Source organism: Lethenteron reissneri, chromosome 34 (genome assembly GCF_015708825.2).
Source record: "Lethenteron reissneri isolate LAM-NWPU_2019-01 chromosome 34, ASM1570882v1, whole genome shotgun sequence".
Classification (NCBI taxonomy): domain Eukaryota; kingdom Metazoa; phylum Chordata; class Hyperoartia; order Petromyzontiformes; family Petromyzontidae; genus Lethenteron; species Lethenteron reissneri.
The window spans coordinates 1,873,172-1,892,139 of NC_083812.1; the positions used below are offsets into that span (position 1 = coordinate 1,873,172).

The 18,968-nt window shown below is 54.7% G+C and overlaps 1 protein-coding gene across 12 annotated transcripts in view; it reads right to left on the minus strand.

The window, feature by feature from the left end:
• Positions 1-18,968, minus strand: part of KCNMA1 (potassium calcium-activated channel subfamily M alpha 1) — a 107,594-nt gene that overhangs the window by 15,281 nt on the left and 73,345 nt on the right. For all 12 annotated transcript variants that reach the window (XR_009756083.1, XR_009756084.1, XM_061564895.1 and 9 more), the window contains 6 exons: positions 17,293-17,386; positions 16,393-16,516; positions 15,583-15,807; positions 13,912-14,104; positions 5,172-5,285; positions 3,746-3,876 (listed from right to left, as the gene is read on the minus strand). Coding sequence is in view for 10 of the 12 variants with exons in the window: in XM_061564895.1 (XP_061420879.1) it covers positions 3,746-3,876; positions 5,172-5,285; positions 13,912-14,104; positions 15,583-15,807; positions 16,393-16,516; positions 17,293-17,386 (881 nt within the window). In the remaining 2 variants the exon portion in view is untranslated. The remainder of the gene's footprint in view (positions 1-3,745; positions 3,877-5,171; positions 5,286-13,911; positions 14,105-15,582; positions 15,808-16,392; positions 16,517-17,292; positions 17,387-18,968) is intronic.

The following is an 18,968-nucleotide window of genomic DNA, read 5'->3' on the forward strand; positions in this document are numbered from 1 at the left end:
GCATAGACGTTGTGAAACTCCCTTCCCGCAGGAGTGCAATTCCCTGGCTTGCCAAGAAAAGGCAGTAGAGCAAGTGGACGAAACGCCATCGGTTTAGATTCGTGAGGGGGTAGAGGGCTGCCTCTCCCCTCGGGCGTGTGGATTTTCTCTATGGGCTCCGGTTTCCTCCGGCTTGCATAATGAACACAGCTCGTCGTTAATTGGCTTAAAACATCTGAAAATAAAAACCCAATGTAGCAGCAGGAGTAGGACCCTCCTGAAAATGAGCCCTTGGACTATATTGCGTGTTTTATATTTAATTAAATTTACATCCCTTTGTTGTCGCGGTTTAGAGAACGATCCGTGGAAGCGGATATCACAGAACTAGTGCCGAGATCCCTTCGAGTGACCTCCGGTGCACACAGCAGGGAGCGGTGCTTTGCCATGCACTCTGCCAATGATATTGTTTGTTGTATTGCAGTCAAAGCGATTTTTTTTTTAATGTCATCACAGACGGAATTGTATCCACATGATTCAACGCGACAGTCATTGGTGACCACGCTTAAACCATCACCTCACTAGACTCGAGAACCCGGTTTAATGACAGGTGGCTGCGTGGATCTGGGCCCAGGATCTCAGGCGTGCCAGCTCACCGTGCGACCTCCTCTCACCTGCCCCTGAAGCAGCACAGCTTACAGCTTGTGTGTGTGTGCGTGCGCGCGTGTGTACATGAATGGCGAGGGCATAATCGTCTCGATGATGGATGCACTTAAGTTCAGAGCGGCGTGTGATGTGTTCTCATCTCTTGCCATCATCTGCCCCGTAAAGACCACACTCAGTCGCTGTGCTGCCGACAATGACGCTGTTATTCGTGTATTTTGTTATTTTATTTTCGTACACCCGTTTTCATCGTGCAAGAAATGTTGACCACAATCTTTACTGCCTCTTTGTATATCAGTCCGCTGGACGAAGGCGGCGTCCACACTCCGTGTCGATCGTGGCGGATTGTTTGACCCTACTTCACCACACATGGATCAGTGTGGGTTGGGAATGGGCAGTGGTCGCTACTGATGTTAGCCACTGCAGGGAATCGAACTCGGATGGCGAGGTTCATCGTGCAGCACTGCGCTACCATTGTACCACTCCGCTATGGTTTTCAACAGCCCTCTGTCGATCCACTGCTAGATGAGGTCCATTGTGTGACGGTGTTAATAACATTTTGATTCGTAATTAATTCCGTGGATGGAGACGACACCACGGGCGATCGAGAGTTGATTGCGATTTGCACAGCGTCACTTAAACGCTCGCAATTTGAACTCTGAATCCATTTACATTGCAGCAGGCGAGACGTGGGCAGGGGGGGGGCGGAGGGTGGTGGTGGGAGTGGGTGGGAGAGTGGGGAGAGGTTGGAGAAACTCAGACGGAGCGACAGGCTGGCGAGGCGTGCGTCGGTAACGCAAGGTGGCAGTAGCACGGTTGTTCATTACTCCGCTCGCAGTTAGGGTTTACTTTGGCAAAACTGCTGTCCGGTTAGCTTATCGTCATGGAGCTCCCGTTAACGCTCACTCGGCTGGCCTCGCGTTATGCACGCTCAGAGCGGCTGACCCACAGCTCTGGCTCTTGCTTTGGACTCGACCAGGGCCGGCCTACAGAAGGCAGCATCACAACTCCGGGTCACCGATGAGACTTGGGAGTGGGTCGCACGTGGCAAGCAGTAGCCGCAGCCGTAGCGAGAGGGATACCGGGCGCAGTGTGCCGGGCACAGGGATATTATTCCAGACTGCCGACCCGGACAGACCCGGTTGGAAATGAACCCTGACTGGGCCCACCTCTAAGGAAGCTACAACCTCACAGTCGACACTTCCGAATTATCTTAATCGTCAGAAGCGGTGCCATTCGGGGAGGGGGGGAAATATATCGGTAAAAAAATCCATCGCTGGTGCTGCACTTCCATTTCTCTCGCGTCCGTGCTCCCCGCATTGACCCACGCGCACTGACCAGCGCGCGGTCAAGTATGGCTAGGGGGTGGTGGTGTTAATAGCCAGAGTAATTACTGTACTCATTTATCCCGGAAGGCCGCGCCGCCAGTCCGAAAACGCCGACGACACACCGGCAGTCTCGGCCACCGCGATCGTAGGCGCTCCGTAAAAACGGCGAACCGTTACCGCGCCGCCTGGAGCGACGCGATTTTCCGTCAGACGGCACAAGGGGGACACGCGGGTGGCCGGCCAGAATCGCGGTTTAATTTGTGCGAATTCGTGCGCCCGGTACCAAAGCAACGCGGGCTCTCGACATCACGGCGTTAAGAGTTAAGGCGGCAAGGTTGCAACCTGAATTCATGGCAGTTATTACCGATTCATCTCGACTGGCGAGACCTCCCAGGAATCCCTAATTAGAGGCATCCCTGTAGTTCCGGGGCTGCCTGTCAGACGGCGGGGTGTAATTATTTGTAATTTATTGCAACAAAAAAAAAAGAAACGCGTTTAAATCTGATCGGGACAGCAGTAGGAACGGCGCAGCGGGACGCGACAGGAACGAGGCACACCACACGAGCGACCCGTTGTCAGATGGCCCAGGAAAACGCGGAGCTCCCATCAGCTCGAGTGCGGAGCATTTCGCACGGAAAACAAATGACCGCGCCGGCGGGAAGAAACCTGCCCGCGGCAGCAGTTTGCAAAGTTGGAGCGGTTTGATCGCTGCGCCAAAATAATCCGCTCAGCGGGAGGTCGCTAATTCTCCTCCGCTGCCACCACTCTCTGGAACTCGGTATCACCCAGCCATCCGTGCTGTTGATTCCATGCCCCTCCTCGAGTCCGGGTTTACAGTGCCTAGGACTATAGATTCACACCACTGTTGATGCTCTAGAGTCACGCCATCCCCGTGGCAAGATGTTAACTACCTTGCCTGGTATACAGGTCATGAGTTCGATCCCGACCCCGATGATGCATGGATATTTGTAGTGGTGTGGATATTTTTTGGAGCCAGAGGGCCGCCGTCCACGCGGACGTCCGAAGAAGCGATGGATGGATCGAATAAAGGAAGACATAAAGACGGTCAACGCATCCCTTGAAGATGCCCTGGACCGAGCCAAATGGAGAAGACAATGCCGAAAAGCGGACCCTGCGCCACAGCGGGAACAACGCTAGGAAGAAGAAGAAGCATCGATTTGTGATGATTCTCATGCTTATAATACGTGCATCAAATCTCTCGTGCAGGAATCAACGGGGCCGATTTGCAGCTGGTGTTTGCGTGGACACTCTGTACGCTCCGACGACTAATGTGGAAACGTCGCCACAAGGGAGACAAAGGCGGCCGGGCGTGGTGCTGGCCACCCACCCCCTCGTGTGCTGTGCCAACCTTCATAGATGCTCGCTAACAACCCTTGACTCAACAGTATGTTAAGGATATACGGGGGATCTTTGTCTTTTTTTGCGTGTGCAAGTATGCACTCATATGTGTGTAAGAATGTCCAATCGTGTGCTGGCATACGTATATGGTACTATATATGCACGTGTGTGCATGTGTGTGCGTGCGTGCCTGAAGAGACTTTTAGGGGCGAGTACTGCGAGCGAGCACCTGTCGAAGGCCGTTATGGCTACACAGGGGATCTTTGTCTCCGCGTGCGCGCGAGACGGTTCAGTCTGCGAGCCAGTGCTGTAAGTACATATCCGTGTGATGTGTCTACGTGATGTGTCTACGTAATGTGCCCGTGCACGCCTTCGTACAAGCTGGGGGGGGGGGGCGTGTCTGTAGGCCTCCTACTCACGGCGCTCATCAGCGAGTCGAGCACGCTCACGGCGAAGGCGGTGCCGCAGGCGAACGGCTGCGTGAGGTACAGCTCCGTGTCGGGGTCGTCGTCGTCATCCTGGTCCAGGAACTGCACGTTCGAGTCGTTGACTGGGCGACACCGGCCGACGGAGAGGAGGGAGGCAGGGCAGGCCAGGGAGGGGAGGGAGGGAGGCAGGAAGGGCAAGCAGGGCAGGCCAGCGCAGGGAGGGAGGGAGAGTAAGGCACGGGAGGGCGAAAGGACGAGAGCGAGTGTGACGAGACGGGTGGGCGGGCGGGGAGGGGGTAGCGTTGGTAACGAGAGAGATGTCAGGGTGAGTGTGGTGCTTCTTCAGGGCTCACACACAGCACGCACCATTACGAGCTTGTCATCCAAGTCCGTCGGGCTTCATCGACTCGACTTCAACGCATTGGTCAGTGTGGTTTGGTGTTGGAGAAGAATCCGGAACTGGTTAAAATATCGCTCGCCACTGATTGCTAGCCATTGCTGGAAATCAAACTCGGGTTTCTAAGTTCACAGTGCAGCGCACCAACCACTGTGCCACTGCTCAACCCATACAACTCGACACATCCCATCACGTCAATTCCACCCTCTCCAAATACGAAAACTGCCTTCCAGATGTGGTTGTGGTTAGGTCACTCCGGGTGTGCTGTTGGCCACCTATCCACTCGTGTGCCATCCCGGCCTTCATCGGCATTCACGGAGAGCAACGCTTGTCCCCAACAGCCTATTGAAGGCTGTAGAGGGGATCTTTGCCTGTGTCGTATACTGCATACACAAGTGCCGTGTGTACGTGTGTGTGTACGGGTGTGTGTGTACGTGTGTGTGTACGTGTGTGTGTGTGTACGTGTGTGTGTACGTGTGTGTGTACGTGTGTGTGTGTACGTGTGTGTGTGTGTACGTGTGTGTGTGTGTGTGTACGTGTGTGTGTGTACGTGTGTGTGTGTGTACGTGTGTGTGTGTACGTGTGTGTACGGGGAGCGGTAGTGTAGCGGTTAGCGCACTGCGCTATGAACCCGGCGACACGGGTTCGATTCCCGCTCACTGCCAACATCAGTGACAATTATCTGAACCGGTCCCGGGCCTCTCCTAGGTCGACTCAGCCTCAAATGAGTACCTGGTGCGTTGTGTAAACATTGCCACTAGGGAGACAAAGGCGGTCGGGCGTGGTGCTGGCCACCCACCACCTCGTGTGCCGTTCCGGCCTTCATAGGTGCTCGCTAACAGCACTTGACCCTACAGTCTGTTAAGGCTATACAGGGGATCTTTGTCTTTGTCTTTGTACGTGTGTGTGTGCACGTGTGTGTGTGTGTACGTGTGTGTGTGTGTGTGTACGTGTGTGTGTACGTGTGTGTGTACGTGTACGTGTGTGTACGTGTGTGTGTGTGCGCGCGCGGTCACGTACCGAGCTCGGTGATCATTGGTACTCCGGACCCGTTGGTGACGGAGGGCTGCCGTGTGAGACCGTGCACGGGGCTTGTGTCCGGGGTAGCGCGATCCATGCCGGGCGGAGTGAACCCTGCAGGGTCAACCGCACAACAGCAGCAGCAGCGCACCCAGCGAGGTCGTTCAAACCGGTGAGATGGTTACGATTATAGAAATCAATACAACTTGGGATATGATTACTGTGAGATATATCACTACAACCAGTGATATCAAGTGAACAAGTGATATCGTTACAAACACGGATATTTCTACTCCAACTACACACCCCTATTACACCAGGGGTGATAACCATAACAGCGAGTTAAGAAATCGTAGCCGGGGAATTATTATGCTTGGTGAAGTCATAGTCACACGGGTTTGAAATAGCCGGAGCTAAGCGACACATCGCACCAGCTGAATGACATCATCACACCCGGGGGTAATCGTGGAACTGAGTGACGTATTTACACCCACTGACAGCGCGTGGCGATATCCTTACAACCGCTGAAGTCGCCACATTTCGTAACTCTACTGCACCCTTCGATGAAGGAGGGTCATTAGCCAAAACACCACCTACTTTGAAACGGACAAAGATCCCCCGTATAGTCTTAGCAAACTGTTGGGGCAAGTGCTGTTAGCGAGCACCCATGAAGGCCGGCACGCACACGAGGGGCTGGGTGGCCGGCACCACGCCCGGCCGCCTTTGTCTCCCGAGTGGTGTAGTTTACACACAGGCACCAGGTATCCGTTTTAGCTGAGTCGACCTAGGGGAGGTCCAGGACCAGTTCGGAAAATCGTCACCGGTGTTGGCCATGAGCAGGAACCGAACTCGGGTCGGCGAGTTTGTAGCGCAGCGTAGCGCTCACCGCTACATCACCGCTACCCACTTTACCTCTTAACGTCTTACACAGACAAAAAAAGCAAAGATCCCCCAAATAGCCTTAACATACTGTAGAGGCAAGTGCTGTTAGCGAGCACCTATGAAGGCCGGAACGGTACAAGAGGGGGTGGGTGGCCAGCACCACGCCCGACCGCCTTTGTCTCCCCAGTGGCAATGTTTCCACACCGCACCAGGTACTCATTTGAGGCTGAGTCGACCTAGGGGAGGCCCGGGACCAGTTCAGATAATCGTCCCTGGTGTTGACCGTGAGCGAGAATCGAACCCGTGTCGCCGGGTTCATAGCGCAGCGCGCTAACCGCTACACCACCGCTCCCCTACTGCCGCAATCACCGTACCCGTGCGGAGAAACCATAGCGACTCGGTTCGGAATCAGAAACGTCAATCAGACTGGACAAATCCGATGGGCTATGAAGCTCTTGTTCACAGATGTCCAGTTGGAGGAGAAGAATGCGAAGAAAAAGAAGAAGAAACCGATTTGGAAGTGCAATCGTTGGTTCAATCGTCACAACCGCAAAAGAGGAAACGAATCTTGACTTAAAGCTTTCGTGATTGCAGTAATACATTTTCTATGGGTCTTTCGGTAAAGCCACGTAGATAGGAAAATAATAATAAAAATATCACGACGTTTCGATCGCAACACAAGCAATCGTCTCGCCTGAAGACGATTGCTTGTGTTGCGATCGAAACGTCGTGATATTTTTTAAAATTATTTTTCTATCTACGTGGCTTTCCCGAAAGACCCATAGAACACGAGTAGACGAATGTTTCCGTGTCGACGCGTCACGTTCGGGAGCACGTCTCAGCTCTCGGGGAAACAAGGCCGCGTGGCTCGTTACCGCGACGTGGAATCAGGGGCAGCAGAGCAAGACCAAGGCGGGCGAGCACGAGACGAGTTTGCGTGTGTGGGTTTTTTAATCTTTCTTCAGGGGGCAGCAATGTCGGCAAGACACTGAGAATACGTGAGAGGGGGGGGGGGGGGGCGTGCGAGCGATGGGGCGCACGCCGAGAAAATGGAAAGAGGCACCGCGACACGCGCTATGGTGCCGTGGCAGTCACCTTCTGCCAATGGAACAGAATACAAGTCATTAAATATGTTCGCAGACAAACCTTAATGGAATTTGCTTCGGAGCCATTTCTGTCCCCAGTGATTGGCTCGCCCGAGGGCACGAATATGTGTCAGCTTGAATCGGGGAGTAAGGGGAGTAAGGGGAGTAAGGGCCCCCTGCTCGAATCGGGCTGACAACTCCCTCCCGTCGGGCCCCGTGCTGAAGAAATGGTTTTGATTGCCACGCGGTGGTGGGGTGCGGAGATGCCTCGCGCGCGCGCGTGCGTGTGTGTGTGTGTGTGCACGTGTGTGTGTGTGTGCGCGTGTGTGTGTGCGTGTGTGTGTGTGCGTGTGCACGTGTGTGTGCGTGTGTGTGTGCGCACGTGTGTGTGTGTGCGCGTGTGTGTGCACGTGTGTGTGTGTGTGCGCGTGTGTGTGCGTGTGTGTGCGCGCGTGTGTGTGTGCGCACGCGTGTGTGCGCGTGTGTGTGTACAGGTGTGTGGGGGGGAGGGAAGCGGTAGTGCAGCGGTTAACGCGCTGCGCTACGAAGGTGACGATTATCTGAACCGGTTCTGGGCCTCCCCTAGATCGACTCAGCCTCTAATGAGTATCAGGTGCGGTGTATAAACAGCGCCACGACGAAGACAAAGGCGGTCGGGCGTGGTGCTGGCCACCCACTCCCTCGTGTGCCGTGCCGGCCTTCATACGTGTTCGCTAACAGCACTTGCCCCAACAGTCTGTGTAGGCTATACGGGGGATCTTTGTCGTCGGTGTGCAGTTGCATAGCCGGCAACCTGGGTTCAACCCCGAAACCACGCACGGCAGCGCAAGGACGGTGGCGAGCTTGTGAGACTCGTCCCATGGTCCACCTCGAAATGCCTCACCTCCACGCGTCTCGAGCCATCCCCCAAACCCTCACCTCTCTCCACATTCCTCACCCACCCGATTCCTCACCACCCAACTAGAGATGATCAACATGTCCACTGGCGGATCAGCCTCGCCCGTAAGCGGGGCCGCCTCATGCCAACACCCTGATCACTCCAACCACTCCAGTCGTGGATCAAATTCAAGATCGCATTCAGCATCTTAAAGATCTACATTGACTCGTCTCTGCCTAAGTCTCTCCTTCACGCACTCTCCTACCTCTCCCCTCCCAACTCACTCTACTCTCTCCTCCACGCACTCTCCTACCTCTCCCCTCTCATCTCACTCTACTCCCCTCCACGCACTCTCCTACCTCTCCCCTCCCATCTCACTCTACTCTCTCCTCCACGCACTCTCCTACCTCTCCCCTCCCATCTAACTTCTTGCACCTAGACTCGAAGAGGGGGCATGGAGTCGACAGCACGGATGGCTGGGTTGTACCGAGTTCCAGACTATGGGGAGCAGCAGAGGAGAATGGAGCGACCTCCTGCCGAGTGAAGGTTGACTGCGGGCTTTGACAGGGAGCTTCGTGGATTGAGATCGGGCACATTCCGAGTGAGTTTTGTTCAACGAGGAACCACCATTAGTCGAGGGAATGAAATGTAATTAACGGGGACTGTGGGTGCCTTGTGACTGTGGCTGTACCTGCTGCACTACCAAGGCACCGTTTAGTGCGTGCGAGGCTTTGTGTGTGTTCGTGCTGCGTGAGCGCTGTAAATGAGTACACCTGTAATGAACGAGAATTGAAGGAGCAGGGAAAGATATGAGGGGAGGGAGGGGGGGAGTGAGGACATACTGGTTCGGGGATGTTCAGATGCCCATCATAATTACTAGTGGGGGGGGGGGTCGTGTAATTAGTGTCAGCTGCGGAGCTGGGTGGAGGCTCTTGAACTCCGATATCAGAGCCGGGTTCGGAGCCAGGAGGGGCCTCTCGCTCTCTCTGCGTGTCGCTGCTGCCGCATCTCGTCATAATCCACCTCTTTGTCTGCGCGGGTGACGCGGGGCTACCCAGACCCGCTGGAGGCAGAGGCGCGTTGTGTACCTGACTGGACGTGGGAGACGTTGGACGCGCACCCTGTGAACTGTGCTGGACGTGCCCACGACTCTTGCCTAACGCCACGGAGCGGTCATAATAAACCACTGCCCTGAGTCCGTCCACTGCTGGAGGAAGGCCACCCCCACGCTCCGTGGGTGTGGATTCATCACCACGATGGTCAGTGCGGGCTGGTGGAGCGCGGAGATGGGTGGTGCAGGGCAGACCTGGTTCACTGATCTTCTTGGTTCTTTCGGTAAAGTCACGTAGAAGGGAAGTAATAAAATAATAAAAATAAAACATTATAAAATAATTCTCACGACGTTTCGGCCACAACGCAAGCAGCCGTCCTCAGGTGAAGAACAGGTCTGTCGGGGAGACAGCGTCTGATTCACTGATCTTAGCCGTGGCCGGGTATCGAACTCGGCTCGCCGCGGTGCGTTGCGTAAGAGCGCTAAACGCAGTCGAAATGAAACGACATAAAAATCGCCAATAACTTGTAGATTTCTTCCTCGTGTGTTTTTGTTGTGCCGTCTGAGACTCGAAGAAGAGGGCGTCGTCTCTCCGCAACTGCTTACCAGCTGTGCGGCTGCTGCTGCTGCACGTGTGGTTGGTTTGTCGGCATTTAGGATGAATTAACAGCAGCACCGTGCACACCCCCATGCCCATTCTCCTGCTCCCAACGCCGTTTTCAATATTTAATGCGATTTTTTATGAAAAACTTTCAGGCGGAGTTTTAAGATAAATCATTACAAATGCATGAAATTCAATGCAAATCGGCGAAAAATCGCGTGCCTATAAATCATGTAGAGCCCTTTATATATTTTTGGAGACATTAATCCGCACGGACAAAATGCGGTCTGCGTGAGATAACATCTGTCAAATCACATGACCTTTTTTGTCATATCACATGACCGTGAACGGCGGCGCTGTGATCTGATCGAGGCTGGCAAGCGGCAAACCGCACTCGGGCAAACGTAATAACGTGGAAACGCGCCGCACACGGAGAGGGCCGGTCCTGCTGCGCTGTCGCCGCTGCTGCCGCTGCTGCCGCTGTGCACCGCTGTGCACCGCTGGCCCGGTGGCCCGGTGAGTGTCGCAGGGCGGCAGGCTACGGGGGAACGCACGCATCCACGGAGAACCGCGGCACCAAAACCGCGAGTGCACGCTACCAACTAAGCACCCACCCCCCCGCCGCCGCCCTACACATCGCCCGATATTTAATCTCGATGGCGCTGTCGGCGTCACGTCGCGACGCGCCGACGTTGTCGCTCGAGGTCTCTCGCGAAGCGGTGCAACGCTTCGTGTTGTGGACAAGGGCCCAGTGAAGCGGATGTTGCGACGCTACCTCTTGAGATACCTGCAAGTGGACGCTCCGGGAGTGACATTTTCCGCGTGATAGTCGAGCCGATATTTTAATTCCTAGAGCTGGATTTTTTAGCAAAAATTATACGCGGAACCAAATATTAAATGTGATTATTGTGGCGTGTGTGTGTCTGCAGTCATTGGTGACCGGTCTGAGACCATCAATGCACTCCCCTTGAGAACCCGGTGTCAAAACCCAGGCGGTTGCCTGGATTCGAACCCAGCCGCTCGGTGGAGCCAGCTCGACAGCACGTGACTCTGAGCCAGCGGTGACCGGCGGGTCAATAATGTATTGTTGGGGGGCATGGATGCCCGCAGGGATGGGGTAGGCATGAGAGGGGAGTAGTTTATACAATCTGACTTTTGTAAAGTACCGTTTAGTACCTCACCAAGTACAGTAACTCGAATCGAACCAACTAGAGGGGCTCTTCCGCCAGCAGCTGCGCGAGTGGGACATTTCAGGGGCTGCGCCTTTAGCTTCTCGGGAGGATCTGACGGGAGCCGGGCACGGCGAGGCCGCAACGGGTGGTGGGTGGGTGGGGGCCCGGACCCAGCGCGAGCCCCCCCTAGCGGTCGCGCGGAATCGCTGCACTCAGCGCGGGGTTCGTGGGGGGCCGAAACTATTTGTATGACGTCACGCGATTTTGGACAATTTTTGACCCCCCCCCCCCTAGTCACACGGCATCACAAAAAGTCGGACCCCCCCCTCAAATATGACATCACAAAGCTCTGCCCCCCCCCAAAATAAAACGTGCTTCAAATCGCTTTAAACTATTGCCATTGTAGTGCGTATTTATTGTGGCGCTGCACTCTGATGTTGTAGGAGTTTTCTTATAACAATTAGTGTTGTTATAACAATTCTATATTTATTTAAAGTTGCGCATTTGATGTGACGTCACATTTCTCACCCCCCCCCCCTCTTCATACATCGTCACAAATGTCTGACCCTCCCCCCCCCCCTTGGTGCGTGACGTCATTTATGGTCGGCCCCTTATGATGGTGAGTATCGTGTGCTCGTCTTGCCAAGCCAGGAGACAGCCGATTCATCAGCAGCGTGCAGAGAGAGGGAGGGCGATCGTTCACACGCGTTTGCAAGGGCCCAGATTGTTTATCTCCAGTTCCGTGCAGCCAGCCCATGCAAAATGCTCCTCTCGCCGGATGACAACGTTAATTATCTTTGCTGTTAACACGCTCTAAAATGTGCAGGTTATTTATTTTTCCACATTGCACCCCGACCACATGCCCACCCTCGCAGCAAACGCCCCCCCCCAAATTGCTGCCCAACTGCCCACAAACACTCCCCGGAGAGCCCTGAACAGACTGTTGGGGCAAGTGATGTTAGCGAGCACCTATTAAGGGCCGGTATGGTGCACGACAAGGTTGCAGGGTGGTCAGCGGAAATACCCGAGCCGCCTTTATCTCCCCAGTTGTGATATTTTACACGTCATGCGAGGTACGTATTTCAGGCTGAGTCAACCTAGGGGAGGCCCAGACCAGGTTCAAAAATCACCCGCTACTGATGTGAGCAGTGGCCGGGAATAGAACTCAGGTCGCCAGTTTCGTAGTGCAGTGAGCTAAGCGCTCTGCCCGAGCAAGAAGCACATGCAAACGGAGACACGCGCAGACACACGTGCAGTTTCTGATGTACATGCACAAACACACACATACGCATGCCCTTAACGAACACACCGAGGCTGCAATGTGTGACAAAGCACATTAAGGAAAAGTTTCCAATTACATGACTATTGAATCTCTCTGCGGAGACTGTCGCGTTTTGTTTGACACAGAGATGTTACCGCTCGACGAGGAATTATCAGATTTCGACGCGGGACTAAGCGGCACGGCGCAAAGTCAATTTGAGTCAAAATCAGAACCAAACGCGGCACAAATTCCTAAAGTGAACGGCGGCGAGCGGCGGAAGAAGCGAGTTGGCAGTGGTGCTCCAAGAGATCTAAAAAACATGCCAGTACCACTACCATCTTCATTAGCATTTTACTATCATAATAATACAATAATACTAAATACAATTATTTACTCATGAAGGCCACGCTGAGTGCGTCCCAGGACTCGGCTCCCTGGATTGTTTGAGATGTTTGGCCAATGTCATTAATGAGCGCTCGGGGTTCACGCGCGTGAGAAAATCATCGTCCTCTAACACACGCGACCCGTGCATCGTTCCCGTGGGAGTTTTAAATGCCCGTATCTCAAATGAGTGGCATGATGACAAAAGGCGCAATTGGAATCAAATGTTCTTCTTTTCTTTGCGTGTGTAACTTTTGTGAAAGCACGAGCGGCACAGAGAGGAGCACACGAATAAGGAACGGCGCGCAACTTAAAGGCCACGTTGATGGTGAAGGACAGTGCGGGCTTGCGCAATAGCTGTCGCTGGGAGAGGGGACGGCTGGTGGTCCAGACAACGGAGAGAGAGGCAGCCACGGGAGAGGACATAGCCTAGGGTACGTCCACCGCGACAGATGGAACGATATAACATCAGTTCGCTTGTATGCAGGAGTTAGGTGGATTGTTGCACCACTACCTATGGTGGACACTTCCCGTGGTGGACACTACCCGTGGTGGACACTGTGGTGGACACTGTGGTGGACACTACCCGTGGTGGACACTGTGGTGGACACTACTCGTGGTGGACACTGTGGTGGACACTTCCCGTGGTGGACACTGTGGTGGACACTGTGGTGGACACTACCCGTGGTGGACACTTCCCGTGGTGGACACTGTGGTGGACACTTCCTGTGGTGGACACTGTGGTGGACACTACCCGTGGTGGACACTGTGGTGGACACTGTGGTGGACACTGTGGTGGACACTTCCCGTGGTGGACACTTCCCGTGGTGGACACTGTGGTGGACACTACCCGTGGTGGACACTGTGGTGGACACTGTGGTGGACACTGTGGTGGACACTTCCCGTGGTGGACACTTCCCGTGGTGGACACTGTGGTGGACACTAACCGTGGTGGACACTGTGGTGGACACTGTGGTGGACACTACTCGTGGTGGACACTACCCGTGGTGGACACTGTGGTGGACACTACCCGTGGTGGACACTGTGGTGGACACTGCCGTGGTGGACACTGTGGTGGACACTACCCGTGGTGGACACTGTGGTGGACACTACCCGTGGTAGACACTTCCCGTGGTGGACACTACCCGTGGTGGACACTACCCGTGGTGGACACTGTGGTGGACACTACCCGTGGTGGACACTGTGGTGGACACTACCCGTGGTGGACACTACCCGTGGTGGACACTGTGGTGGACACTACCCGTGGTGGACACTGTGGTGGACACTGTGGACAATGCCGTGGTGGACACTGCCGTGGTGGACACTACCCGTGGTGGACACTTGTAGTAGCGCTGGCAACCACAGGTGGTACCGACCAACCAGCCAAACCCCGTCAGGCTCAGGGGCCCAGTGGTGTCCAGCGCGATCACCTTGAGAGTTGGCCTGCAGAAGGCCGATGCTGTCGTCAAAATGCATGGACTTGATGTTGAGTGAAGCGAGGATGCACTCCTTGTCCTGCAGGGACGGGTCCTCGATGTTGTTCTGGTTCGCCGACAGGATGACGCACATGTCGCACAGGTTGATGTTGACAGCCCGGAGGTCGGCGCGGCTCAGCGGCGAGCCCTGTGCCGGGGAGCGTACAGAGGTCGGGTCAGCGGGGATGGCGCGGACGGCACGGTCACCGCCTTGCTCGAGCCATCGCTGGCAGAAGGGCCTCCACTGCAGGGAGCTCCGGAGAGCCGCCCACCCAGAGGGTATTTGGCCTGCTCTTCCAAGCTGGCCATACATATATGGGGTGTTTTTTGACGTAGGAATTAGTAAGGTTCCTGGCAGCAGCAACAACAAAAGACAAACACCTCGCCGAGCTCGAGCACCGAAGGATTATTGCGCAACAAATGATGAGACAAGAAAAAAATGTATCACCAGTTTTTCAATGGGCGTATGAATACGGTTGTTACCTAGCAGCAGCATTGCCCCCCCTACTGGCAGACTCACGCCCAGTTGATGGAGGCGTTCCGGCCACTGGGTGTTGCCCTCGGCACTGCAGTGAGTGAGCTGTGTGATGCACGGCGCGCCTCGGGATGCCGACGCATTAGCAGCCCTCGGTGTGCAAATCCGTATCCTCGTATTTGCAAAATTAAATACCCAACGAGAGAGAGGTGAAGAAACTGCCAGGTTGGTATCGCCACTTATGGCGGCGTAACTTATCAACGCCACTTCTGGAAATCTGGCCACGGTTAACATCAGTGGCGATTATCTAAACTTGGTCCTGAGCCACCCCCCCTCCCCCATAATGTCGACTCAACAGCCATAACCGAGTACCTGGAGCGGTGTATAAAGCATGAGGACGAGGAAGACAAAGGCGGTCAGGCGTGGTGCTGGCTCCACCACCCTCTCATGCACTGTGCCGGCCTCCATAAGGCACTTTGGCCGCTCGCTCACAGCGCTTGCACCGACAAACCCGCGTAGGCCACACGGGGGATTTACCGGGCAATGCCATCGCAGTCGCTCGTAATCCAAGTGTGGGTTTGCGGGTTGGGCAGCGCGTGGGGAATATCTCCTCTTAAGCTTCCGCCTACGGGCCGCTTGCGGGGGCACCTTCTACAACGGTCGAATTATACCCCTCCGGACGATCGCACCGCAATTCAAGTAGCTCGGCAGAAGGAATGCTCCACTTAGATGACCACGCTCGGATTGCACGTGCCGAGAGGCCTTTGCCTCGCGTGCCACTCGGAGCTTCCTCGCAGCCCCTCTGTGCACCGTGCCAGCCTTCATACGCCGCTCGTCAACAGCCGCTCGTGTCCAACAACCTACATAGGCTACATCGGTCGTCTTCACCCATTTTCAGGTGGGGGGTGGGCGGCACTTTCGCCGATAAAACATCAGGCGTGTATTGTCGAGAGGCCCCCACGTCAGGGGCCACACTAAAGGCCACCAGGAGCGCGAGTGGCCAGCCGGCCCTGCAATGAAGAACCACGGGGCTGCACGGTGGGTGAGGGCGGGGGAGAGGGGGGCGGATTTTTGCTGGTCCCTGTCTTGCACGCAACTCGCAGCCGTGACCTCGAGCGGAATGGCGAACTCTCTCCTGTGGGCCGTCTCACCGGGATGATGGAGATCTTGGGGAAGTTGTGCAGCGACTCCCACTCGCGGCGGATGTACTCGAGGGTGCCCACGAACACGATGTGCTTCAGCTCGTGGTAGTGGAAGTTGCTCGCGCGCAGCGGCATCACGAAGTTGCGCAGGCCGATGAGCGCCGACTTGGCGTCCCCAAAGATGCAGACGACGACGTGGCCACTCAGCACCGTCATGGACGCCTCGCTGCGCGTCTTTGGTGGGGGGCAGGGGGGGGGGGTGCAAGAGGTGATGTCAACAAGAGGCAGGAGGATGTGTCAGGCCGAGACGTTGGCAGCCGCTTTCCTATGAGACTGCGCCAACTTATCGGGTGAGTGTGCGATACTACTTCGTAAACGGTGACAATTCTCAATACTTTTGGAATGCTCTCCAGCTAATGTTTGGAGCCGCACTGCATTATTTGCGTTCGTCCCTATGTCTCTCCATCTAGTGTGTCATACAGGACTCATTATAAGCTCATAAACAGGTCCAACCGCAAGTGTTAACGGCTCCGTTGGGAATCGATGACCTTTGTGCTTGTGTACGTATGTGTGGCTAAAGCCCAGCAAGTTGGCACAGTAGGGGGCACAGGTGGTGCATCAGCCAGTCGTCTCAGTCAGTCGACCCGTGGCACCTGGGTCTGCCCCGTGACCTCCTGCCAGCGGGCGTTCGACACTTCACGTGGCCTCAAGGTGCACATGGCCTGGCACAAGCGTCGTGGTGACGTCACCGCCACTTAGTGGCGAATGGCGGTTGTTGTTGTTGTGTGTGTGCGTGTGTATGCGTGCGTGTTTCTCTACCAGGATAACCCTCTCGATGTCGCGGGATGGACACCAGTGGAACATGCCGGTCGAGTCGTACTTCTTGATGTTGCAGTCCATGTCCTCTGCTTTCTCGGTGCCCGGGATGGCCAGCAAGTCATGCCTACGCAGCATGTGTATTGGTACGCAGAGTGACACATCCATGACGGTGAGAATAGCTCTCAGGCTACCGAGCATAGCCACATTTAACAAAGCAGTTATGCTTATCTGCTTTATGCAAACTCTGGAAGGTGAAAATCATGCATACATCAGCTTCATTTCAGCTTAACGCGCGGGCTTTCGCGACCAATATTATTCGTAATAAAGGTTTTTGGGTTAGATCGCGTAAGTATAAATGTGTCGTAACCCTCCATTACCCGACACAGCCAATTAGTAAGGGATTTGTCACATAACCAAAACGCCAATTAGTTACTACCTCAGCCCACCAGTTTGTTGGAGAGTAAATTTACAACATTTACAAATTGAGTACGACGTTTGGAATTGGCTTCATTCAAACCCCCTTTGTGGCCCAGTCTCATATCGAAAGCCAATCCGGTCCAGACCACCGGTCACCAAACCTCAGCCGCCCATGTGCCCCAACCCTAACCATAACCTCCCCGTCCTCTATGTGCAACACCGCATCAATTTCTATTGGCGAGTCGTTGCGTATCCACGTGTATCGTCGCCGCAACGCTGCACCGCATTCCACATTTCTCCTGCACGGTATCCACGCCGTGGCTAACGTCCTTCCCTTAGCGGACCGTTGGCTCGAGCGGCGTGTCACCGCCAGACTGGAGGAGGCCGAGGGACTGCTGCTCTCCGCCCGCTGCAGTCTACCAGCGGCCCGGAAAATATTCCTCGGCGAGAAACGAAGCGCCGGCAGATCGTCACCGGAGTTACCTGATGACGCGGGGTGGCGACGAATTGGGCGTCGTTCGGACCGCTCCGTTTTTCTGCTTCTTGTTGATGGGAGAGAGAGCTGAGGACTCATCGACTGAGGGGGGCGGGGGGTAGGGGGGGGGAATAGCAGGGTTAAAGGGCAACAGCGAGGACCATGCACACTCGCAAGCATTGGCGACGTCGGCATGCGGTCGCGTCATTCCCGTTAGTACTGCTCTACCACCCTATCGCCATGCGCCACGTGTTAGTAAGGGAATGTCCGAGGTGAACGTCTGCGACCAAACTTCAAGAAACTTATGCCACGTTACATTTATTACAATAACACACAAAACCCTATCTTCTTTTTGTCAAGAAGTCACTGCCTGCATGAAGACCTTGCTGCTCTACTGAGAGTTGTGTGATTGTCTGACCGTATTTTACCACGCGGGTCGGTGATAGTTGAAGTGGTCGTGGTGTGGTGGGGGAGGCAAGGAGACTCGGGACGAGTTCAGATTTCACTCCCTACTGATCTCAGCAATGGTTGGAAATTGAAGTCGGGACACGGGGGAGCAGAGTGCCGTGTGCTAACCACTCTGCCACACAGAGACATCCCCACGTCCCTCCATAGTAATTCCTTTGGACAATGGACAATGGAAATAAGAAAAGTAATCCGGCGCTTTGTAAAGAACAAAATGTAGATTCTGTAAAAAAATAAAATAAACCAACGCGCCACGGTGGAATATTTCAGGTGGAGCACGATGATAACCGCCAACCGATTTGCGCGTCCAGAGATAAACGATGGAAATGAAGAGGGGAGTCGGGGTGTGGGACGAACTCGCTCCGGAGCGATGTTCGTGGAGCTCGCCGCGTCACTGCGTGAGTGGCGTCGGTCGTCACAGAGACAGGCGGATTTGCAGGATAAGAGCAGGTAGCTGAAAAAGAGACGATCCTGGGAAGAAAGAAAAACCAGGACAGGTGGCAACCCTACCCCCCACACGTGTACACAGCGCCCTTGGACGATGTGCACAGCGCAGGATGTCGCCATGTGTACATGTACACGTGTACATGTCAACGAACAGCCTTTCGTCAATCCACTGGTGGATGAAGGCCTCTCCAAGACATGCAGGTCATTCGGGTTTGTTTGACCATACTTCCCCATACTGGTCAACGTGGATTCGGTGAAGGTGGGCAGCATAGAGGGAGTATAGTACACAGAGGCGGCCCTAGACTGGCTGCCAGCAACTGGCGCCCGAGGGCGAACCATGTGATCGGAGCCCTGAACCCCGAGGGCAGATCCAGGCTGAGGTTTTTGGTAAACTGGGAAACAGATGCATAATGATTCGCTTTGTCCATCCATCCATCTGTCCAACCAATACATTTTCAGAAATGTTGAGAAATGTATTACATCTGATATTCCCTTCGTACGTGCACGGGAATTGAAATAATAACATCTTCGTTATTTTATTTGTATTTTTTGTCGGTTTTTTCCCCCTCAAATTTGGCACCCCACTGAACTTGGAGCCCGAGGCGACCGCCTAGTTCGCCTACATGGACGGGCCACCCCTGATAGTACAGTACAACAATGACTTACCGCACTGCCCTCTACTGCCCATATTGCCATACCAGTTACATGCCGTATTGGTTTTTTTTGACCGTACGATAGAGAAACCCCAGGATAATCTACGCCCCACGGGATG